The 25,842-nt window shown below is 40.6% G+C and overlaps 1 protein-coding gene across 1 annotated transcript in view; it reads left to right on the forward strand.

Annotated features, from left to right (window-relative positions):
* The window catches only part of MPPED2 (metallophosphoesterase domain containing 2), a gene marked incomplete at both ends in the record, with an annotated part of 101,521 nt that overhangs the window by 17,574 nt on the left and 58,105 nt on the right, over window positions 1-25,842 (forward strand). Inside the window, one exon of the mRNA XM_080345965.1 lies at window positions 16,546-16,727. Coding sequence (XP_080202091.1) covers window positions 16,546-16,727 — 182 coding nt within the window. The remainder of the gene's footprint in view (window positions 1-16,545; window positions 16,728-25,842) is intronic.

Consider the following 25,842-nt stretch of genomic DNA (forward strand, 5'->3'; position numbering starts at 1 on the left):
CAGGGAAAATGCAGGAGACAACAGGTCTTCATGCTTAACAGTTTCCCCTGTTTGCTTAGTGGTATGGAAAATCACAGTATACTTTATGCAGTCAGCAGCATTTCCCTGCACTGAGTTCAAAACAGAAAAGCTTCTGTGCATTGAATTATCCTCAGGGTGCAGCTTTGACATCTCGTTAAACTGCTGGCAGGCCATACTTCATGTCCCAGGGCTGAATTCCCTTGTTACCGTGCCGCAGTTGTCCCTCCACGTAGAACACGCTTGGACTGGAATTGCATTTTTGCCGTCGAGTCAGAGACCTTGTTAAATTTCTGGGAGGTTAGATTCCCTTCGGACAGCCGGCTTGTCCCCAGCAAGCACAGCCAGGCCTGGGGCTGCCGTACCAACACCTGGCAGGTCGCCTCGGACCGAGAAATAGTTCAATGGCAAGTCTATAATTCAGACTATTCTCTGGACATGGTTGTTGAGCAAAGGTCAAGGGCAGAGCGACTTACTGGATCGCATTTGGGGTGTGTGTGTGTGCACAGAGGGAGAGCAGCTTGTAAGGAAGGATATCGTGACATGGTGAATGTCATTGATCTACGTGGAAAAGTGATTGTCAGGCGCTTTAATTAGCTGTTTTACAAAAAAATATACACCTGTGCTTGTTCGACTACATTTTATGGGCTGCTGTCTTGGTGACACACTAAAGGGGGTGCAGGTATCAAATCATAGCAACAGCAAGGTGCGAAATGGTCTTTGGGGAGATTGTGACGTTTCAGACAAAATGTCATTTGTGTGGGCGAGGTAAGCATAGCTCTTTGGAACTGCATGATTTTCTCTTCATGAGTTAAAGATCATCATTATTTAAAGAAATCTAACATATTACTTGACAAGGAGAGAAATAGATGTGATCTTTGTTACTATAGGTAATACCAGTGGAAAAAAAAGCAAGTTCTAGAGATTTCTTATGCACAAGTACGTGCTGCTGGAACCCTCTGAGTGTGTTGCCATTTGGTTTCTACAGCCGCCTGCAGACAAAGCCATTCCTGAGGACAAGTTTAGAGCAGTTGATTTCCCAGAAGGCAGATTGACCAGAGCCCCTTAATTCTATAAAAAAGTCACTTCTGCCCTTTAAAGGGGTGTAGTTAGTCTCAAGTCTTCCCAGTCTGCAGAAGATAAAGTAGCTCCAGGTTTTCTAGGCCAAAGTAAACCAGCAGAGTAGAACTAGATGGAATAATCAATTGCAGAAGGGATTTCTGGAACAGACTGAAGGATCTTGCCAGTTTTGCCCTTCAGGGCAGCGTTAGTTATGAAACAGTCTGTAAGCCTGTTCTTGATTGCCAAAAAGTTTGGAGGGAGGAAGGAGGGGAAAGGTTGCAGGAAATTAGTCACTTTAGCCAAAGAGCTGAGAATCTTAACTGCTAATATTGTTTCATGTAGATGACTGTTTGTCGAGGCTTTAGATTGCGGGGTGACAATAAAACCCTGGCAGATGTATTGTTAACCTCCTCTCCCCCCCACTTCTCCCTTTTGCCCCTCCCTCTCCCCCTTCCCACTCAGGCCAGGCGATCGGGAGGGAAAGAAGGACAGAGAGAAGAGAGCTGGAAAAATTAGAAATGTTTTACTAATGCTACTAATAAGAATAGAGAAAATAATACAAAATCAATCTTGAAAGTCTCAGCAACTGCAGAGCCGGCACCCAAAGTCCTGGACTGGACTCTGCAGCCAACCGGAGCTGGATTCAGTCTCTCACTAGGCCTCAGTTTGCAGGGACGACTAGCAAGGTCCTCTCCTAATGTCGGCCCTAAGCAAAAAAGGGAAAAAAAGGACGAGATCCTCATGATCTCCCACTTTTATATGAAGTATTTACGTGAATGGAATATTATACACGGTCAGTTTCTTGATCACCTGTTTCTTGTTGCCCCTCTTGCGAGATGTCCATTCATGCTTATCAATAACCTCACATTCCATTGCTATGTTTACCAAAACATGTGTCTGGTTCTCCAGGAAAATGCAGTGAATATGAAGCTTTAGCTGACAGGCAAATTCACTAAAAGAGAAACTTGTTTTTTAACAAAACCAGGACACTGTTAAAGAATTGAGGTGAACCAACTAGTTTCACTCAGTTCACATTCCTGGATGCGAAATCCTGGAGATTTCAGTGGCAATGCCAGAACGCAGAAATGGAGAAAAAAACTAAAAACAAACGGATCCAGACATAAAGGAATTTGCGGTTCCTCATAGCATTGCCGAGCTGTTGTGGAATTCTGTCGTACTCTGTACATGGAAGGTGCCTTTTCATATTCCGTAATGATAGGAAAAAGAACCGGCATTTCAGTTGCATGCTGAGAAAAATTACGGTGGATGGGTAAGTGGGTGCGATTTTGCACATATTCTTAGTCAAAGCAAAAATGGTTTTGATTGTTTAAATAACATCCCACAACCCATCCAAGTTATAGCTGAGGATGAGTGCACCCTGATATTCCATATATTTTGGTTTTGCCAGTTGGTCAGTTTTACTGTGAATTTTCAAGTAGCTGAAGCTTTCCTTAAGTTTTTATTATTGGAATACATATTAAAAGCTTTAAAGTTTCTTTTCCTTTTATGTACTAAGAGGAATATGAAGATGAAAACCAAGTGTATCCATATAGGGAAAGCGATTCAGTTAGTTGCTGTAGAAAAGGCTGTTGTGCAGCTGGTGCTCTGCAATTCCTCCTGGTGTGGAGACTCGTATCCCGAGGAAAAGTGCTTAAGCTAAATCAGAAAACAGGACTGTGTCTAATAAACAGACTCCTGGGGGAGTCATAGGAAAAGCTATGGTACTTTTAATTCACGCAGCCTGGCTTCCTTCAGAGGAACCTCCTCATATTCTCAGGCTTGAAGAAAACAGAAGATAAATAGCAGCAATACAAAATATTATTTTGCATTTAAAAAAGGTGTGGAGTTGTGGGTTTTTTAAAGTGTTGTTTGTGTTTTGCTTGGTTTTAGTTGTTTAGGTTTTACGTGTGGTTTTTTTTAAATTTTAATTTAAACTGCGGTATGATTAACTTATTAATGACAAGTTTTGTGGAATTAATCTCTGTGCGTGACACCTTGTGTACCGCTGACTTCAAATACTGCGTTATTCAGTTTGTGCCTTACCAGCACCCACCACAACAGGGTGAATTTCACCCACCTTGGTTATTCCCGTCTAAATGTGAAATGATGGTTTCTATTTGTTCTGCTGCAGATAGATGTTTCATAATTTTTACATGTCTAATGCATTGGTTGAAGTAATGAAATTCTGTCTTTCATTTTGAAGTGTAATCAGCGAGATTGCATTTGCATCGCTTGTAACTGAATCACGTAAGTGAAATTACATTGCCCACATCTCATTTTGTATCGTAAAATGTTATGCGCTGCAGCTTATTTTCCCCCTTCCCGGAGCTTTTCAGGGCGATATTCTTTCTCTAAATTTCAAAGCTATAATACATTTGCTTTTTGGTACTTGGCTTCACCATTACTTTCTGCAGTGCCCTTCTACATCTGCCACGTGAACCAAATTTTGATGGTGTGCAACATACGGCTTTGGAAAGCAGCTAGTTTTCAAAGCTCTCGAGGTCTTGTGTTCTGTTGCATGTTTAAGTGATTACTAAGTAGGTTTGTACAATTAGCAACAGCCTCTGAGTCGTATGTGATGATACCTTACGGCTGTTCACGTGTAGAAACTGCATCTTGAGGGGTTTCAGCTTATTTGGCTTTGGAATTGACTTGTAGATAGTACTGAAATCAAAATGATTCTGTTGTTCTTCCCTCTTTTCTCCTGCCTTTGTTACTGGCATAGAAGCGAAAGTAAATGCATTTTTAAATTGAATTTTCTAAAAGTATCCCTGAGGTAGATTTCTATCTTGACTATAATTCATTTTTGGATTTATTTGATTTTTGAGGATACGTATTTGGAAATAAATGGTTTAACACAGTAAGAGTAATTGCTAACTGCAGAAGTCAGTAACAATCCTCATAAATATGAATGTCCCAGATATTCCCACTGAGGACTTTTAAGTCATTAATTTTTATGATAGAAGTATAAACAAACCAAAACTGTTCTTAGATAACCTATAACACTGTGGTTGCCCACAAACCCTCTGCCTATTAACTACATTATTGATAAAACCTCTTGGTCGTATATGCGGCAGTGTTTCTCATAATATTTTCTGAATATGATGTGTGTCAACTGCCATAGACAAGTTATAGTGATGGTGCAATAAAAGTATTCAGTGCTGGTTTTTATCCGTAAGATTTTTATTCTTATTTTCTATAAGTGGGCATTGGTGCTGAGTTCAGCAGTCTCTATCATGTAAATACTCATTGCTTAGGCGAAAGTGTATGGGAGCACCAAATCATGAGCAAAACTTGAAGAAGAAAATAAAGGGAGAAAGAAAACAAGTCAGAATGAATTGTGCATTTCTAAAGAGTGTCTCCAGCTGAAGCTACATTAATCCAGTGTTCTGCTAGTGCAGATGTGAGATTTTATTCCCCTCCCTGCTATAGCTTCATCTACCAAGATTTTCTCCCTCCAACTAGTGTTTGTATCTTGAAATATTGTGGAATGTATACAATTTGACCTGCGGTTTCCTCGTCATAAGTTGTTTAATACTGGAGAGAGAGAGAAAAGAGGGAGAAGGCTATCATCTGGTATAATCTTTTTAGCTGAAAATGTATTTGGCACCATCTTTTACAAATAAAAGCACCTGCTTTCAGTGTGTACGATACAGCGCTCCATGGCCCACTCCAACGCGGTCACCAAGCAATCACAGCAGGTTGTCCATTGAATCCAGTTCTGTCTGCAGCTGGGTTTCATGTTAGACGTGTGTCAGGGAGACAGTGTTGGCTGTAATTAAGACAATTGCACTGGAAGGATAAAAGATAGAAAGATTAAAGTGCAACATTTTGTCCAGTAGATACCCAGAGTCATCTTTAATGTTTCTGTGTCTCCAGCAAAGTTCCTGCCAAGGGTTGAGAGTGTATCTAAGAGCTGAACTTGATTCTGGTAATTTTTTTTCCCTACTTCAAAGTAAAATATGCAAATACATATATTTATATATATCCAGAGACTGATTCAGATCTCTCACCAGTCTAAATCTAGGACTCAAGTTGAGTTTAAGATGACTGGTGTCAAAATTTGTGGCAATGGCATTACTAGAGTATAGAATATTAGGCCAGCTGTGTGACTATGTGACATGAAAGCTTACGTCATTTCAGTCAACCATTTTAATGTACAGAGCTTTTCAGTAACCTGAGTGTTGGTAGGAACCCGTATTTTGGTGTTGGTAGAAGCTACTTAATAATCTCACAGAATCACAGAGTGGTTGGGGTTGGAAGGGACCTCTGGAGATCATCCAGCCCAACCCACCTGCTAAAGCAGGTTCACCAGAGCAGATCACACAGATCACATCTGGATGAGTTTTGAATGTCTCCAGAGAAGGAGACTCCACAGCCTCTCTGGGCAGCCTGTTCCAGGGCTCTGGCACCCTCAGAGTAAAGAAGTTTCTCCTCATATCCAGATGGAACCTCCTGTGCTTCAGTCTGTGCCCGTTGCCCCATATCCTGTCGTTGGGCACCACTGAAAGGAGTCTGGTCTCTCCTCTTGACACCCACCCTTCAAGATATTTATGAACGTTGATGAGATTGCCTTTCAGCCTATTTCTGTTAAAAACAAAGACTTAACTTTAAAAGGAGAGCTAAATTGCTCTCTACATTTTATTATCTTCCTGCAGAAAGTTTCCTAACCCTTAAGATGGGCTAAAGGCTGAAGCCTTTGACAAGGGCTGATATAATTAATATACATGAGACTGAGTGGTAAATTGTCTTTTAAGACAGCATAGCTATTATGAAGATTTTTATTTAGTAGGAAAATAGTGTTAAGTGTCCAAATTCCGATGGAAACCATTTTACTACTAATATCTTCAAAAAGTTTGTTAGAGCTTAGATGCAGTAGAGAATATACATCCTAACAAAGATGGGGTTTGGTACTGGTTTAAATCCACAAATGGACTTTGTAGGTAACATACCATGTCTGCCCATTTACTTCCTTAAAAACAGTATCTGATGCTGCATGGATGCTAGGAAATTTCTTTTTGTTTGAGTTCTATGTTCTGCTCTGTTTGTTCACCAGTCTTCTAACACCAGTGACAATTTCATAGGCGTGTTGATGGCACTCGGTGCCCTTAGGAACTTAAGAACGGGAACTGGTGGTGTTTGCCCAGCGTGAATCGTCCTTCCTTTGAACAGGTTTTTGGGACTCAATTCCATCACCCCTGTGGAAGTCAAACCATAAGGCAGAGCAGCAGAGGTATAGGATGAGCACTCTGGTTAGGAGAGGGCTAACGCTTTGCTTGCATGGAGATTGAATCGCCTTCATCCCTGGAGAGTGTGACACGTTCAGGTCAGAAAGCAGAATGATTGAGAAGGCAAAGTGCAGAGTTTCTTACTTGCACTGTATAGTTAACTTGTGGATTAAAGAACAACACTTCTATTTCCTGAGCTGCAAGTCAGTGAAATTTCAAGTAATTACTATACTTTGGACCAAGTATATGTCGAGGGGAAGAAAAAAAATCAGAACCAACCTCAGGTGTTTCTCAGCAAACACTCAAGGTTCAATCCTGTAGGTGGTTGAACACTGTTTGTTTCTGAAACATGAAGATAGATTTTAGATTTCATTGCAAATTCTGCAAGATAAGCAGTTGTCTTCAAAATTTTGTACGACTTCAAGTCCAGTTGCTGTATTACATACCAGTTGTTTATTGCTGAATTTATCACCTCCAAGAAAAAGTACTGAGTTATGCTTATGAATTCTGTACATTTTAGGACACTCCAAATTTCATTCTTAACACAAATGTGCATAAGAAGTGGAGTATATTATATTATAAAATTGTTTTTTGACAGAACCCTGTGATTATAAATCCTCTCATTAGTTTGCTACATCTGTCCCTCTGATCAGAAGTGTCCTGTTTTCTGAGAAAGATGCCATTTTTGATGTGTCAAGTTAGAGTGAAAATAATTACATTTAATCTGTCCCGGATATCTGCGTCTATTTGGTTTGGTTTGTTGGTGGTTGATTTGTTTGGGGTTTTTTGGTGTATTTTTGGTTGGGTTTTTTTGGTGTGGTTGGGGGGGGAGTGTTGTGTGATGTGGTGTGTTTTATGGTTTTTGTGTTCATTTTTTTTGCATTAGCATTTGAAAAACTGTTTTACTATTGAAGCAAGAGCTGAAGCTTTCTCTGTGGTTTCCACCCTAGAAATCAGTACCCCCCCTGTTTTCTGACTTGTGAAATTGAAATAATTGGAGGGGTACTACACATTAATTTAGCCTCACTCCTGCTGAAATCTAAACATGTGAATTTTTCAAATCTCATTTTCTTGTATTAAAGTTGGATCTAAATTCTCTTCTCTTTGGGGTTTTGGATGCCAGATCATATTTTGAGTATATTGAGTGAGTAGTTGTTTGTAGAGCTTATAGTAGGGAAATGCAAACGTGCCTTTGGTGTGGAGAGCCTGTTGACGTACCTTCCTAGTAGGTGCAGTTTCTTCAGCAAATGACTTCTTTTGGGATGGAAGGAAAGTAAAATTTATAGCAGTCCCCCAAGGAAAGAATGTGAGAAAAGTGCTTCTTAATGACTTTTAATTGAAACCATACCAGCACAAAAAACGGTGATTTGCTGTTTTGTTGAAAGCAGAAACTTGTGCCTGGACCTTAGAGTGATGCTGATACTGGTGTTCGATACTGTTTTCAGTTCTGTTTTGCTTCGCTAACCTTTGAAAAACCACTTACACCTGAATTTCAGAAGGTATTTCATTGACTAAGAAGTTTCATCTCCAAAAGGATAATTAATAGGAGTTTTCGAAAGTGCCCAAGCAATTCAGTTTCTGAATTCCCATTAATATCAAAGGAGGTTGGGTACTGCAGAAAAAAAGACCAAGTGACTACTTGCCCCCAAAGAACACCATCGAAAATGTGGATTTTACCTCCTTCTGGTTTTATTACTGGCCAGAATCTGGGATTAAGAAAGTTCAGACTCTTAATTAGTTGAGGTTTATATTGGGCTGAGAGGATGTATTATTATAAATTCTTGATAAAGGAGGGTTTTTCTTAAGTTTGCTCAGATGATGACAGTGGATAATGTAGGTCTTTTCTGTTTAATCTCATAAATCTCACTGGAAGTAAAACAGCTCCAAAACCTGTAATAAAAAGATCCATCATTTCCCTGCAGCTATAATTGTTGGAAATGTTAGCAGTAAGCTGCTGAATGGCGCATTGAATCCTCCTGTGGGTTTGTAAATGTGATTTTTTGTTTTCATATTGCACCAAGACACAATTAATGCAATTTCTGAAGTAAATATCAGACCTCTGTATTGCGGTTTCCAGAACTCCCTCCAAGGTTGTGATGGGTGATACATGTACATGGAGGATCCCAGAAGAAGTGTGACTTTATAGCTAATTTGGGGTAGTCTGTTCATAGATACGTGTGCTTGCATAAATAAGATCTACCAGTGGGAGTGTTGAAAGCGATTTGCATCCCTTCTAGTCAGAGAAGAAACCAGATGTGCTCTTGGTGTTTGACCATACTGGAAGATGGAGTCAAGTTAACAAAAGCACTAATATGTATGATTTAAACAATTAATGGCTAGCTGCGGCCAACTAAAGCAATGCTATATTTTGACATTCATTGTGTTTATTGAGAGGAAATGAGTATTTGGCTTTTTGTCATTCGGCATGTGTTGTATCACAGAATCAGCTTTGCATGTGTATATGTTTTTCTGGCTGGAGATGTCTTGGTCTCTACACATTGCACTGAATATATGCTGTAAGAAGTTGCAGACAGTCTACCTTTAATTGGAGGGTACAACATGATCAGATAATCCGTCTGTCTCCTTCATCCAAGTTTTTGTACTTTCCCTTTCAAAATCAGGCGATCAGTTATGACTAAGAGAAGTTATCTATTTGCCAAACCATTTTACAAAATAGTCACTACAGCTTCAAAAATACTTATAAAAGGCCTGTTCTGTTTGGAATTTTAAAATTCAAGTTATGAAGTGATAATAGTTCCACCTAGAGGGGCCACCGTGAGGTCTCTGATACAGAATCACAGAATGTCAGGAATTGGAAGGGACCTCGAAAGCTCATCCAGTCCAATCCTCCTGCCGGAGCAGGAACACCCAGATGAGGTTACACAGGAAGGTGTCCAGGCGGGTTTGAATGTCTCCAGAATAGGAGACTCCACAACCCCCCTGGGCAGCCTGTTCCAGTGTCTGTCACCCTCACTGAGAAGAAGTTTCTTCTCAAATTTAAGTAGAACCCCTTGTGTTGCAGTTTGAACCCATTATCCCCTTGTCCTATCACTGGTTGTCACTGAGAAGAGCCTGGCTCCATCCTCATGACACTCACCCTTTATATATCTGTAAACATTAATGAGGTCACCCCTCAGTCTCCTCTTCTCCAAGCTCAAGAGCCTCAGCTCCCTCAGCCTTTCCTCATAAGGGAGATGCTCCACTCCCTTCATCATCTTTGTTGCCCTGTGCTGGACCCTCTCCAGCAGTTCCCTGTCCTTCTGGAACTGAGGGGCCACAACTGGACACAATATTCCAGATGTGGAATATTCCAGATACGAGGCAGGTGTGCCAAAGGAGCTCCTGGAAGGGCCGTCAGAGGTACCGAGGTGGCCCTGTGGACATCATTGCCCTGTGGTCATGGCTGGGTTTTCCTCTCCTCCCCAATGGCAGGTGTTGGACCATAGCAGCCATTGCCACCACCATGATGTGCTGTTGCTGGAGGATTTGCTCTGCTGGCTTTTCTTCCAGTCCTACCACCCCCTTGTCTTTTTCCTCAGTTTGGTTGCTGCCATGTTGGCTGAGGAAAGCCATAGTAACCTCTGGTGTCTAGCTTTACCCACAGGTACTAGCATTTCACACAAGAAAATGAAAAAGGTGATTGGCAGCTGGGTGTGATATTCTCCTTCACTTCCTCCACCCTTTCCTGACACACACTTTTTAATTTTAATCAGTTTCTATCACTGGGCACTCATGTAGAGACATTTAGGGTTGAGAGCTACAGCTGTGCTTGGGAAACCAGCATCTACCCTGTGTTGAAGGACAACCATGGGGAGGTTACTAGAGATGAGGATGCGGGGCCTGTTGTACTCAGGGAGCAAAGCCAGCTGGTAGGAGCACTGGGGAGACACAGCCGTCCATGATGGGGCCACATTGATCCCAGTGTGGGTGGCTGAGCCTGCGGCGAAGGAGAGAGCGCTGGGCAAAGCACATGGGACCTGGCGAGTCCTTGGAGAAAAGCCAAGGTCTTGGTCACCATCCCAATAGTCTTATAGCCTCCCGTAGTGTAATTCGCCTTTTTTCCTGGATTCTTGTCATGCAAGAGCCTTGGTCTTGACTGTGCGCTGTTGGGTGTGGTGTATGATGGCCCTTTAGGGGTGTTTTATTGTGGTGGACAAGGACACTTGCTCTGTCACAGCTGGGCTGCATCTGTGGGAAGGCTGTCCCCACACCTGCATCCTGCAGCTGGGGCACCTGGGCAAGGGGAGATGTTGAGTGTGGAGATGGGTGCTGTCACAGTCATAACTGTGAGAAATAAAAGTGCTTTGGTAGAGGAAGAAAGAAGGTGCCTGGATCTTCTAAGGCGCCTTACAAATTTGGAGAACCACATCCAGAGCCGCTGTGGGAGGTGCAGCTGCAGAGCAACACAGGCATGGAAACTTGGGCCCTGGTAGCTCTGGAAGAACATGACAGCTCAAAATATTTAGAGTAAGTTTTAATGAAGAACAGGAGCACTGTGTTCGCTCTGCAGTTGATACTGGAGTTTTATTTTTATTCTGATAGTGTATGAAGTCTTTAGTATCGTCTCACATCAGCCTGCTCAACTAAACTAAATGACTCTACATTTTAGAACTTACGTTGACGTTATGAGGTGAAGATTTTAAATTCAGATGTTAAATTTTTGTTTCAAAATGCAGACACACAGTTTGATTTTGATATAGTCCCTCTGGTCTGTGGCATTGATCCTGAAATTATGAATTTGGCCCAATATTCCTGAGATTTATTTTTTTTTAAATAAGAATAACTAAACATCTTTTATTTTCATTCAATTTCTTCAATATCCACAGGGCATACAGATGCATTCCATGCGTTTATCTTCAACTGAGCACCCCATTGATATATTTTGACAAAAATAATCAAGCCACAGGTCTCACATGATCACCCAATTCCTGGACTTGGGACTGGCCCTAAGTGGATTAAAAAGTATCACAATATAACAAAGCTGCGAGATTTGGCTATAGTAACAAATACTTGAAGTACCATAGCAAGGAGTTTTCACAGAAATTCCCATTATTCTCTTCTCTTGAACTACCCATGCCTGAGGGAACATGTGTAGAGGTACGAATTCTATGAGAGGGAAAGAAAATATAGAAAATACATTGCTTTTGTTTTCTGGTTTCAACAAAATTGTCTTTTGTTGTCTTAGCTGAGTAGAGGGAACTAACAGCACTCAGAAATAAGCCTTTAAAAGTGTTATTGAAGAAAAAGTTTGTCTATTAATCCTAAAATAAATACACCAAGCTAACTGGCTCTTTGAAAAAGTATTTGGTTTACAAATTTTGAAAAAAGGAGTAGCAGGAAGAGTGAAGATTTTCCAAGAGGAAGCTAGACTGTAAATAAATACAACTATGACTATTCATAGTCATTCAAGTGTGAGTAGGTGTTTTTGTAAAAGCTAATAATATAGATATGTTTTTAATTTAGAATAGTTACTAGATAGCATGTCTCCAAATGACTTGCAAAACAGTAGAGTAAGTGCAACAACACATACAGATTTTATGTAGTGCAGAGACTTGAAGTCTGTGCTTAAGTCAGTCTGTTGTGAATGCTAATTTAGATGTCATAAAAAGCAAACCCACAAATTCAGTCACAGATAGAACCCAATAGGGAAATTATTAGGAGATGAAAGGACAGCATACGACGTGACAGAAAGCTGGGAAGGACATGGGCCCATATGCCATGGGTCTGTTCAAGTTCACCTGTAGCAGAGCCAACAGAACCAGCTTATAAAGGAGTGGACTGTAAGTAGTAACTGTGCTGGTTGGAGCTGTAGGGTTTGGAGGGGGTTGGAGGGATTTTTAGCATCTGTAAATGTTTTGTCAGGCATAGGTGCTGCATTGGTCCGAGTGATTTATTCGACTTTAGGAACTGGAAATGCTTCCTGGCTCAATGCTTAAGATTTTTATTCCGTCTTCATGGATGAATTGGTTTCTTGGGAATTGTCCTATAAGGGGGGATTTGGGGTCTGCATGTCTCAAAACCCAGGAGAGCAGGGAAGTGCAGAGGCTGTGTGTTCAGCTATGGAAGCACAGGCGTTCCTGGGGACCGGCTGACCCAACCAGAGCCCTGAATTTTCAGCATTTGCACTCACCCGTGCAGAATTATCCTTTGGAATCAAAACATGTTTTCTTTCAGAAAAATGGCACTTGTGTCTTTTCTAAATTTTCTTTGAAAACAAAATCCCGGTGTAATTCTGCCTGCAGCAGAGTCTCTTGGAGGACTGCACTGCCCTTTCTGTCTCGGAGGTACTTGGGAACACTACTGATTTATAAGACATCGCTATGAGTAACTAGTGTAAGTTTGGGCCAAAATACACAGCTAAGCTGTCTGTTCATGGTGTGATATCCAAAATCAAAGCCTCCATGCACCCGAAAGGCCCCACATTTTCCTCCTCTGCAGGTTGCTGAATTCAGCCCTCCTACCTCGCTGTCAGAATCCCTTCAATAACTTCCACATTGCCGATTGTTGTTTATTTAATCTCAGCTTTTAAAACATAAAGCCGTGATGAAATTCAGGGTCTGATTAGCGAGAGCTGAGCAAGGCAAATCAGAGCCTGGTTTATGTTGTTGTTTGATTCGGCTGCAGCAACGTGTGAGGAACTGTGAATGTGAGATTTGTACTTGAGGGACTCTAAATGAGAACAACTGGTAGTAAGGGCAGTTTAGTAAAGCCAAGTAATAATCTCATAAACAAGGTCCTTATAGAAGTGTATCGAGATAATTTTGTCCCTTCTGATTCCTAAACCCTTGTCATAACTGCATTAAATGTGACAGATCTTACATTATTGTCGTGGTGTTGGAAAGCGGTCATCGCTCAGCTGCCTGACAGGATTTCATTCTGGATCTTAAATAAACTTTTGAAAAAACACCTCACTGCCTTGTTTTCTAAGGTGCAAGATATCTTAGGAGAGATAAGTACCTGCCAACAGCTCTCTGGAAAGGAAGTTAGATGCCCAAAATCATTTATTAACTAAATTGTCTTGACACTTGGCTATTTTGTTAGATTGTTTTCCATTTCCTGATTACTATATTAATCCTAATGTATGAACGTTTAAATTACTCTGGAATAACATTTATTGCATCTTTGCATGAGTATGCTTTTCCAAATGCATCAAATAATCTGTGGATCTGAGTCTGCCAGCTCAAGAATAGCATATTGGTGTTGATGGGGAGTGTCAAAGTGTTCGGAGCGCATGGTGCAGAATACATTGAATTTCTTAGGTCTGGGCTCTGATTCAGCAGACACCGGGGGTGGGCAGGGTTGGAATAATTTCGCCAAAACCTGCAAAAGGGTCGCGCTTCGCCTCCCGCGGCAGCTGATCTCGCAGGGTCAGAGGCCAATCCTCTCGTGATGTAGTGAAAAGGAAAAAGCTTGAATTGCTGTTTGCCATACTGTAGCTGTGGATGAAAAGAAAACTTGAGCCTTTAGGACTGGCGATAACAGCACTTTTATTAAGTTTCTGTCGAAGGCCTATTTTGAGTAAGACAAATTGATGGGCTGAACACAATAACCTTCAGTATCTCACTTTCAAATACTTAGTAGGCGAGCGCTACTGAATAAGTGAAGAAATTAAGCTCAGATGTAGGAAAAAGGTTACTTGGCAACATCATAGTGTTTGTAAAAAGGAGAAAGGAGAGTCAGGAACTTAATGAATTTTTATTATAGACTTTTCTGTAAGTAAGTTATTGCGTGAATAGAAAAATCCTAAAGCAGATTTTGGTGTCACACGTTTGATAGGGATTGCCCAAAGCAAAACAGGGTTTGTTTGGAGACAAACCGCAGAGAATATCCAAAGCGTAGCTGCTGTGTGTGAAAATTGGACTCCCCAGAGGCAGGTAGCGCTGGCCACAGCTCATGCAGAGACGATGTGAACAAGGGATGTGGTACCAGTGTAAGCTGGTGTTCATTTTTGGTGTTGTCTAGAGAGGAAATGTTAATTTGGAAACCCCAGCGTTTCCTGTGTGACATATTCCTAAGAAGTTTCAATTTATCTTCTGTAACTGGGAGGAAGACACAAAATACAAAAGCACTGTGGCCTAACATTACGGTTCTGCCCATTGTGCCAGTGTGATTTGAATGGTTAAGTGAGTTTTCCTCTGTAATAATAGCCTTATTACTTTCTTACCCTTGCAGAGAAGGAAAATCCATTGATCCTGCTGGCATGCAGGTTTTTGCAGTGGTAGTAGTAACCAGTTTTATGGCTCAACTAATAGTACCTGGAGCTTTTGGTAGAATAGGAGGTGCAATACCAAACCCCAAAATGTTATCTGCCAAAATGTCCATTCCCATGCTGTCCAGTCTGCAGTAAAATCTGGTTTTAAAGTAAAGACCATATTGAAGTAAACATCATCTTGTAGGGCCTGAATTTTGCACATTGATTCAGTGGACCATGGCAAACAGATGTGGTGCATCTATGGTAAATACAGTTTGATTGGAAATACTTCGTTATGGTACCGAGGAAAATGTTGTCTAACAAATAATATGCCTCCCCCTTGCCCCTGTGCTCAAACTTTAGCTGTTAGTAAATATTCTACCCAATCTAAAAGACTCAGTAAAATCTTGCTCTAAGTGTGTTCATGTGGATGTATTTCCATTGCAGACCAGTACATATCCATATAGAGTGTGATTTCTGGAACCACTATCAATTCCCCAGTGTAGGGAGCTGAATTGCGCTCTGAAGGATGCTTTTCATCTTTCTTACCTGTGTAGGCAGCTGGATTTAAGACACTGTTAGAAGTTTATACACAGTTCAGTGTATAGTAAATACTAATTTAGTTTACTAATAATAGTAAATACAGTTCAGTAAATTAAGGACTTTAAAAGTGTATTTTCTTAGGATTTTTGCTTTATTTTATATTACTGCTCCTAAATCCTCATAGTTGCAAGGAGATGTATGAAAAACAGGTTAATAGTGATTTGTGCTAGTTACTTGGTTTTCTTTTAATTCAGTATGGAGGGTGAAACTAATAAAACCTGTTTAATTTTCTTCTTACTTTCAGGCACTGATTTGTGAATGTCTACTGTTGTGCAAGTTTTTCCCATTAAGTCTTAGAACAGCATAATTTTGGGTGCTTTAAAATACTTAGAGCTTGGTTTCACTGCTCTGATGATTTGAGATGTGAGGGGACCATTATTCTGACATAACTCCTACACACCTGAAGTTTTCTAGCTGAAGCGAAGATCTAACTGGGATCAAAGTGGCACCTCAGTGGAATGGGCTGAAGCTTTGTGGAGTTGGGATGGGATTTTCTGTGGTGTTAATCCAGATGCTGTGCTATTAAAATGCTGAGCAAATCAAATCATGGTAACTCTGCAGAGAAATAATTCCTGTTACAAAGTAGGCAATTGATTGCCTTCTGTGTTTTAAGTTATTCTGTGACAAATTAGACGTTCTAACCACTGAATATGCGTAAAGCACTTCTCTTTTCTTTGTTCTGCTTAAATAACACCTCAAAACCAAACTTTGTGTGTAGTTGATACGATCAAACTAACAAATGTAGCTTGCAAGCAACCAGTTGAACTACATTTTTAACATAATTGGCTATAGAAAAAAATGTTTTATCTGTAGTTGCTTAGTGCTCTACCACATCAACTCCTGACTTGATAGATTTTTGGGAAGATGAGCTCAGGATTTTGTACGAGAGGAAGAAGTTGTCGCTAGGCTCAGTTTTGCAATTTCCAGGCTTCATCAAAGTGCTCTTGAATGCACCTGATTGTGTGGAAACAAATATTCCTGCTGGGATCTGTAGGTGTGTCTGTGCCCTTGAATAAAATAGATGCTAAGCTGCTCAGCTCAAGTGTGAGCGTATTGCTGGCTCACCTGCCAGACCTGTTATTAATGGCCCTTGTACCTGTTCATGTAAAAGCAGATGATGGAAAAAAATACATCTGAATTCAAAGTCTCTCAATTCCGTTTTTTCTGATGTTTAAGTTAATTTTGATATAATAAACTGGCCATATCTTGCGTATTTTTTTTTTTTACTCTTCCTTCCTTACCAGGTAAGTATTTAAGAAGCACTGTGGTCCCTTCTGGATTTTTGGCAGTGTTGCATTAGAGTCGTTTCTTTCAGCATGGTGTGTGCAAATGTGTGTGTGCGTGCATGCGTACGTAGAGATGGATCTGTGTTGATATCTGAAATAATAGACGTGAGGGTTTTAACCTTGTAACTGTTACGAGATCTTTATGTGTCTGCTTTAGGGTCGACCCTATCCCATATGACACTCCAAAACCAGCGGGCCACACGCGATTTGTCTGCGTCTCAGACACACACTCCAGAACAGATGGCATCCAGATGCCTTATGGGGACATCCTTCTCCACACGGGCGATTTCACCGAACTGGGACTGCCCTCAGAGGTTAAGAAGTTTAATGACTGGTTAGGTAAGGAATTACTGCGTTTTGGTGACCCCAATTAACCTCTCCTGTCCAAGTGTCAGTCACTGCCTCCTAATTCAATTAGAGCCCTTGAAAATCCCCCCCTACCCTTGCTTCACTTGTCCTCATGTGATGTGCTGTTTCTAGCCTCAGTATGATTCTGTTAATTAAGACAAATGTAGAGACTTTGCTGTATTTCCACGTTATCTTGGGTGAATAGACCCTGTCATTTCACAGCATGGACTGTGTAGCCTTCTGTGTGCACTGGGGGGTGGTGGCATCTCATATGAACACACACGGTCTCCTGTTTGTTCGTGCTGAGGGCTTTTATGTCCACAGCCAAAAGTATCACTCAAATATTTTGCATTTACCATAATTGAAAGCAGAGCTGAAAGCTACAACATATTTGGAAACGACGAAAGTCCTTCTTCCTGCAGTACAGGATGGCAAAATCAATACTGTTTGGAAGAGGATAATTTTTTGGGGGTGGTATTCACGTGATTTGAATTAGAGTACTGGCAGTTTAACTGTGAGTGCAGGCACTCAACGCCTCTTTGGTAGAACACCTTCTGCATTCTGCTGTATTTGATAGCAGTGCCTTGATAGCGTGTTGCTACAGTTGAGGGCAATGAAATTGCAACAGCAGAAAACCAAAGTGAAGGAGGGGAACTTGTGTAGGATGCTCCTGATGTAAATGCCAGTGGTAGGCTGGCTGTGTACTGCCAGGTCCCCACTTGCACTAGAAGTGTTCAGAGATGAGGGCGACTCGTGCAGGTGATCTTGAAGAAATGTTAGAATGAATTTACAGTATTATTTAAAAGGCTTTGAAAGCAAGCACTGCTCTCTCCTGCCTGCTGTATGATGGCCACATCTTTACATGCCTTTAACAGCATCGTTTGATTCCATTGGAGTTCCTTGGCTGACTCTTCAAGAGATAAGTGAAGAACATTTGAATTTACAAAAGGATTTTTTAAATAGAAGAACTTCCAAATTCTGTGTCTTTTCGCCTTTCTTTGCATTTTCTCCATACTGTTGTTTTATCTTCCGTCTGACCCCCTCTGATTTCCATAGCCCTGTCCTAAAGATTGTTTTTCCTTTTTATTGCTGCACGTGTGGGATTTGGGCTTCCGCATACTGCCATATTACTGTAATTTAATTTGATTGTTCTTACTTCTAGAAAGCTGTACTAGATTTTATGGGCTCAAAACTAACCTTTCCCTAGGAATATAGGTGCAGGAGTGAGAAGTAAGACGTGGTATGAGAAGTAGATGGGTATGTAGATAGGTTGAGGGAAGAGACACTGTAGGATTCATCTTTCTTAGCTTTTGTGTGTTCTTTGTGATAACTGTAGATGTTGTTGTTGTGGAGGAGGAGGAGCAATCAACAAGGGCAGCGTGAGGCTGCACAGCTTCACTGGGAGCATGTGGTGTGGTCCTACCTACCTCAGTCCTGCTCTTCAACCAGGTCCAGTTCTTAGCGGTGCCAGGCAGCTCCAGGAAAGGAGCTGCTTTCTGGAGAGCATCAACATCCAAAGCCTACCCTGAATACGCTGCTAAAAGTGGGGTCTGGTTGCCAAATTTCCTCTTTGGACCTTGGGTCATCCCACAAGTATTGTTTTGATACAGCCAGAGCTCATGCCCAGTGCTTGGCATTTGAAAACGCTATCTCTGTGCTGCTGAAAGCCAAAGCAAATAAACTGCTATTGGATTTTCACCCTTTCACAAGGAACCTTACCGTATCGGCAGCCACTTGCCATTCCTTGTATTTAACAGGTGTTTCATGATGATCTTTTATCACATAGATCCTTGGTTTAATATTCTCAGCAGAAGAATTATAACCCTTGGAACAGGTTTTGTTCCAGCTTCAATAATTTACCATGGGGCTTTCTTAGCATATAGATAATTCTTGTAGGAGTCAGTATGGTATTTATTTCAGAAAGCAGGTTTTGTGTTCTTTGGCAGTGTCATTGAAACTGGAAGCTTTGACTGTGAAGACCTACTGGCATTGGCCTCAGGCTTTTACATTTCAGGTACAAAGAAAATGACTTTTTGTTATTGCATTTTATTTATTTTTCACATGCACAGAGACCATTTGCATTCTCATGTATATGACAATACCCATTATTAGGTTTCTGCCATAAGGTGAAGTAGCAAATTGATTCTCCAGAGGAATCTTGTTGTGTTGGTGAATACTTGCTGTAGTGCTGTCCTCTCCTCATCTGGAATCAAAACGCTGTGAAGTTATCCGTCTTGCCACTTTATTTCGGGCTCATATCTGCAATTGGGAGTAATCATGCTTTACTATTCACTATGTATATTCTGAAGATTAATACCTTCAAGGTTGTGAGGTGATGGCTTGTAATAGTTTAAAAAATATGTACCAGTGACAGGTAGGATCAAGCAGGATTCCTTTTTCTTCTGCCCTATAGTGGGGGGCATCTTTCTTTCATCGTAATTGGTAGGAACCTTGTTCCAAAGCCGTGCACTGAGAACTCCCATCTAATACAACACTGTCCTTATGGAAAGGGGTTTCATATCTTGTGTGTGCATGGTTTTCTCCACCGGCAGTCATGCTGGAAAGCAGTAATGAAGATAAGGCACCTCTATCATTTGTACCTTGAGGTAGAGAAGTAAGATGAAGGCAGGTTTTGTTCTACAGCTTATTTTACCTACCCTGTGGTTAAAAAAAAAACCAAACAGGGTGTCGTCTTCACTACGATTAGATAGTGGGATAACTAAGATACAATAACTGTCCGTAATTTTCTTAGCAGTAAAAAGCCAAGGGAAAAGTTAAAAAATGACCATTCTGAACATCTGCCTCACTTGTCCTTCGCTGTTTGTTACATATGCCGGAGTTATAGTTACAGAGGACCGAAAGCACTTCTGTCACCCCCTACAATTTCATATTTTATGGATCACGCATCCCTTTGCAACTCTTTGGGTACCTCACCTGAGAAAAACATTCAGCATTTAGTCCATCCATTTCATTAACAATTATCCTTCCTCCTTGTCTCTGTAGCCGCATCACGGAACGTGCTTTCTGCACCCTCATTCCTGCTCCTCCTGGTGCTCAGCCCTTCTTGCAGCTTTTACTGATTCCTATGGTTTTTTTCCCTTTGTCTGATAAATTTTCATTATTGGTTTTGCCTGAAAGTCTTCTGGGCTCATACATTGAATAACCTCTGTGGTCACTTAGTGATTACATACACTGGCTGAGGCAATTTATTCACTTTGTTTTGGTGTGAACATGTCCCTTGGGTCTTGTAACTGCTGTAATCACTTGACCCTAGTGACTGTTAAATGCTTTAAACACAGTTATTTTAAATTTATAATTGTTTTCATTAAAAATCTCTTATAGCAACTTAACTGACCTTGCAGTAAACACAGCATTTTATGCCGAGGAAGAATTAAGACGTTATTTCAGCCCAATGTATTTCCTACTGAATGTTTCAACATACTGTTATTATCACTGTTCATATTTTTCTCATCCATTCTCCTTCAGTCATATATGGGAAATGAAATACAGCAATATCTAATTATAGGTCTGTCTTCATAGTGCAATATTTCCTTTCCTGCAAGATGGGAAGTGATTGAATAACTCATAAGAGCTGAGGAGAAAGCAAAGATAAATTGGGACAGATAGATCTTTAATGAGTGCCGATGTGTTTATTATACTCAATTAGTATGGGTCTGATTGCGCATATTCTTACTTGTGTGAAAAATTTGCATCTGGTTTTGTAGTTTTTGTCAAATAGCCAGTTTTTGCCTTTTGTGTCTTGTGGTTATCTCTCAATGTGTTAATTTTTTTGTTCGTCTGTGTAGTATTTCTAATATAAGGCATATTACTGGGTGAGCTAGGCAAAATTCTGTAGTGATAGATACAAATAAATCCAGGAGGTGAAATTACTGCTGGTTAATGTCTGTGGAGCTGAGAGTAGCATTTGGCCAGGTATTTCCTGAGTTATTCTGGAATTTAGTGACTTGACTGTTTCATGGTTTTTCTTTCATGCCTTGCTTTTATTTTGAATGCATGTTTCTTTTCATTTCAATGGGAAAATGACTTGAACTTTGTGAATGGTTTAGTGGCCAAACACATATGGGTTTGTACTGGAAGAAGTATTTGTTTACCTGTAATATATATATATATATATCTTCTTGCCATCAAGTTACTTAAAGTGAAAAGAACAATTCTACTGTTCTGACATGAAGGTTTTCTCATTACACCCTGCATATATGGATGTGGTAAAGTCGGTTCTTTTAAAGTTCATTTTTGTGTGAAAGTTTAGTTACTGAAAATAGCAGCTTCAGCTTGGAATTTCTGGCTGTGACATGGAATGTATAACGGAATGGGAAGAGCGCTGGAAATGTGAGGTTGCCCTTGGAGGTATGGACAGATGCTTGGTTCCAGTCTACACTGAGATTTCTGCATTTGTATTGTAGAAACTTGCAGTTATATCCCAAACTGTAAGCCAGTCACCTGCCAAAATAGTGTTTGATCTTGAAGATAGTATAATTTAGTCTGAAGGAAAAAAAATGAGCTGTGACAAAATAGTATAATAGCGAAATCAAGCTCTTATCAGTGTTTAAAAATTCAGGGTCGCATTCCTCTTGTATCCTTTCTCAGTCTCTCTGGTCTGGCTCAGTTATTCCTTCATTTTCTCTGGGCTTCAGCTCCTTTCCAGGTGTATTTCATATTTCATTTAGGGTTTTATGTGAGTGTGCTCCTTTTGCTACTGTGCACTGAGAACAGCTTCATTGTGATGAAATAAATATTTCTTGAGGACTTGGGCTCCTTAAAAATGTTTCTGATGTGAAATATTTTAGCATCTGACATGACACTTTTGTTTTTTAATAAAAACAAACCAGTAAACTCTAAATTTCTTCAAATTCAGAGGGACGTTAGCTCAAAGTATTCTGAACTAATTTAGAACGAGGAGGAAGCTTATGCATATTTTAAAGTAAAATTATGGTAATAAAAACAAATCTCTTCCTGTTTTTTTATAAATGGATGTAGTTCTGATTTGTGCTTTTACCATCTGGAGCGTATTTTGAACCCTATATTGCTTTACTTGCTATAGCCAGAATGAATAATTGACTAAACATAAAATAACATTTTGATGAACAAAACTCTTAGCACTTGAAAAAAAAAACAATTCATTGCAAGTGAAAGAAAATGCTGAGGTGGCTCTAATCCTGTAACGTCTGAGTTTTGCACAGCTGTTCTGGGTGAGAAAAAAGCAACTCCCTGGAAAACCCATTAGTCTAATTTTGAAAAGAGCTCTGGCTTCTGTCTGGAGCTGCTTTAGGCTTCAGACCCTGCAATGGGTTACGGTGATTTTCACTAAGAGTGAGGTGGAGAGAGGTGACTTCTGGTGGTGTCGGAGTCCTGCTGTCCCTCTGTGACACCTTTAGGAGTTTGGGGTGATCTGCAGCATCCAGAGCACGTTGGCCGCGTCCTTCAGAGATGCTCTGAACTGGAGAGCGATGGAGACATGCAGGTGCACTGACAAGTTTGCACAGACAGCTTTATTGTGTCTATTTATTAATACTAGTTACTAATAGACGCTGAATGAATATTATGAGTTCGGAACATGTTGATGCAATTTATTGAAAAAAGCTCCACATTTAGCATGATGAAATCTGAGTCATCTTCAATTTTTTTTGGTTTAGTGTGGGGTGTTTTTACTTATTTAGTTCCCAGGGATATGTATCTCACTCCATCTTTATGATAATGAAGTTTTAATAAACTTCTTTCAAGTTTATTTAGATCTTATTGCAATATCACTAGTTAAGAGTATATCCTTTTGTTCTAACTAGAACTGTGTTTAATGTCGCTATTAGATTTTCATTTGTACTTAGTTTTAAATTCCCATATGGCTTGAGTAAATTAATCATCGCTGCTCAGCTTTTATTTGCATACAACTTTTTTAGTTACATTAATACTAATTTTATTTTTTTTTCTTCTCAGAGGAATACAAAAATAATTTGAATGTTGCAATTTTTTTGCATTTACAAAATAATGAGAAGGTAGAGCCATGTGGATTTTTGGCAGTAAGCTGCATAATCATATTTTCCTGGTGTAGCAATTTACAGTGAAATGTGAAAACAAAGTGCAAAGTTCTACTTTTGTGCTGTGGTTTTTATAGCTGCTGCTTTGTGTTTTTTCTCTGGTCTGAGGCAGATATTGGATGCTTTGTTGAAAAAAGAACCATAGATGTCTAACTTGTAAAGTAGAAAAGATCGTATAGAAATGAGTGTCAAGATTGTGAGTATAGAATGAGTGTTAAATTTCCACTGGCCGAAGTGGAACTTGTGCATGAGGAGCAGTGTAAGTTTATTCATACCTGATCTGTTGTCTCGTGTTTTATTCTTGTTATTCCTGGCAACTTTTCATAAAGAAATGTCACAAGAAGCTGTCTTTTCTCTCTGATAATGACATACAGAGAAACTGAGGGTTTTGTCCTAAACTGTAGTCACTTATTAGAGATACACTGTAAAATTCTCTGTAGAGGTTGTGTACTACCTGTGATGACCAAACCAAACATTAAGGTGCTATCTGACAGCTTTAGAAAACTTGGCTCAGGTGGAATGTGCTTTCGAAGAGAATAATGTTCTGGATTGAGTGGCTTTTCGTCTGTTTCAACCCAACATATTCATTTGGTGATTTTCAATGACAGAGGGGAGCTGGCAAGCACTGGAAAGTATTGCTCAGTTCTTGGGCAGGACTTTCCATCATAATAATTGCTCAGTGATTTCTTGGATCTGCTTTCCTGGACTGCAGTTGTCTTAAAATGGGGGGGGGATGATCCCATAACCAAAACAAATTTATAGAATAACCAAAATAATTCTTCCTTTCAATTCCCTCTTTCCCGCAAATCCACTTTAAAACAGAACGAAGATTTATGGTTGGTATATTGACCAGGCATGAAACAAGTGATGCCACCCAAATAGGAAGTTTTATAGACGTTGTCATCGAATTCTTCTTCTAGCTTTGCTGCTACAGCCGGCTGTCCTAATGTGAGAATGATTTCAGTGGAAAGCAAAATATGTATTTGTTGTGTACCTGCAATTTATTTGCCACTTACAATTTGAATATTGTATCAAAAATACAAAGTGCAAAAATACCTTTCTTCTAAGTTTTCACATCATGCACACCGTATTAACACTATCTAATTGATAGAAGTTGTTTTTCTGTTAGAGCATTGCATTCCTGCTTAGAAAGAACAATGGTTCGGGATGAAGGAGTTGCTTTGAGCAGAGAGAGCTGGGGCTGGGGGGAGAAAGCGCTGCAGATTTTAGTATAATGTGTAGTGTTCAAAGAAATTTTATTTCATCGTAAAGATTAGCAGGCTGTGTAATTCAATTTAAAGCTGGTTGGCAGTGTCCTGTCTATTACAAAGCTTTTTTTTTTCTAATCACTGCTGTTTTTTTCATGCTGCATGTGACTACAGAACCTAGAGACAGCAGGAATTATCTTCGGTTTTGTGCTTCCCACCCCCTTCCTCTTTTCAATTCTGCGTGTTAGAAAATGTATGAGATTACCTTAAACTGAGCTACAAAACGGTATCTCAGTGAAGTGTCATCCTGCCTTTTTTTTTTTAATTGTATAAAACGAATGTTTTTAATGTCCAAACAGCCACTGAGAGTGAAGATTGCTAAAAACATTAGACTGAGGGGGTTGAATCAAGCTGAAAACTCAACCGTTAGCATTTATTCACCCTGTTGCGGATGTTACTATGCTGTAGAAAAGCAACATGCAGCAATTTATGTTAATGCGAGGCTCACAGACCTTTATCTTACAGTAATTGCCTATACTAGGGGGTTAATAAATGTTCCGAGAATTACTGACTTAATTTTTTGTTAAAGAAAAATAGATTGTTGTTTCTTGCTGGCTATAACCAGCCTGCATGGCTTGTTCATTAACCCTCTTGCTGCAGTGGGCTGAAGCTGAGTATTTGAGCGTGTGTGTTTTATGTATCAGAATGATGAGTTTTGGCACAAAAGGGCTGTGAAAGAAATACTTGTGCAACTCCACCTCTCCCATCCACCTCCACCATGCCTGGTAGAGGAACCTGAAATTTATTGACTGTATTTGGGGAGTATATTGATTTCGGAGGATGGGTGTTATATTCGTGGGCAATTTGGTATCGCTTGTGGGGCAAAAAAGAAGAGAAGGCCTTTTCCCTGAGCTAAAGGAATTTGTGTTTTCAGTGTGAATAACGGTGCTTGCTCCATAGCGTGGTTGCAAGACCCACAGGCAGCGTCTTCTCTTGGTGGTCGTGGTGCAGGGCTGGGAGGACTCACTCTGTTGCTGGGTCCCATGGTGCCAGGCCGCTATCAAGGTTTGGCTCACGTGTGGGACAGTTCAAGGGGGCCCTTCCACAGCTTTGGGAACGGAGTTTCTGAGGACTTGAGATCCTGTGTTCAAGACAAGTTCCAGAAGGACAGGGAACTGCTGGAGAGAGTCCAGCGCAGGGGAACAAAGATGCTGAAGGGAGTGGAGCATCTCCCATGTGAGGAAAGGCTGAGGGAGCTGGGGCTCCTTAGTTTGGAGGAGACTGAGGGGTGACCTTATTAATGTTTACAAATATATAAAGGGTGAGTGTCAGGAGGATGGAGCCAGGCTCTTCTCAGTGACAGCCAATGGTAAAACAAGGGGTAATGTGTTCAAACTTGAACGCAAGAGATTCTACTTAAATTTGAGAAGAAACTTCTTCTCAGTGAGGGTGACAGACACTGGAACAGGCTGCCCAGGGGGTTGTGGAGTCTCCTACTCTGGAGACATTCAAACCCGCCTGGACACCTTCCTGTGTAACCTCATCTGGGTGTTCCTGCTCTGGCGGGGGGATTGCACTGGATGAGCTTTCGAGGTCCCTTCCAATCCCTGACATTCTGGGATTCTGAGTGGAGGCTCAGGTCAGGTCACTTAGTGCCTCACTTCTGGAGGGAGTCCAGCGGCAGACTGTGAAGATGATTTGGGGCCTAAGAGCAGCTTTCTTATGAGGAGAGACTGAGAGAGCGGGGTCTGTTCAGCCTGGAGAAGTTGAGAGGGGATCTCATCAATGTTCATAAATATCTGAAGGGTGGATGTCAAGAGGATGGGACCAGACTCTTTTCAGTGG

The sequence above is a fragment of the Nesoenas mayeri genome (assembly GCF_963082525.1).
Source record: "Nesoenas mayeri genome assembly, chromosome: 5".
NCBI lineage: Eukaryota > Metazoa > Chordata > Aves > Columbiformes > Columbidae > Nesoenas > Nesoenas mayeri.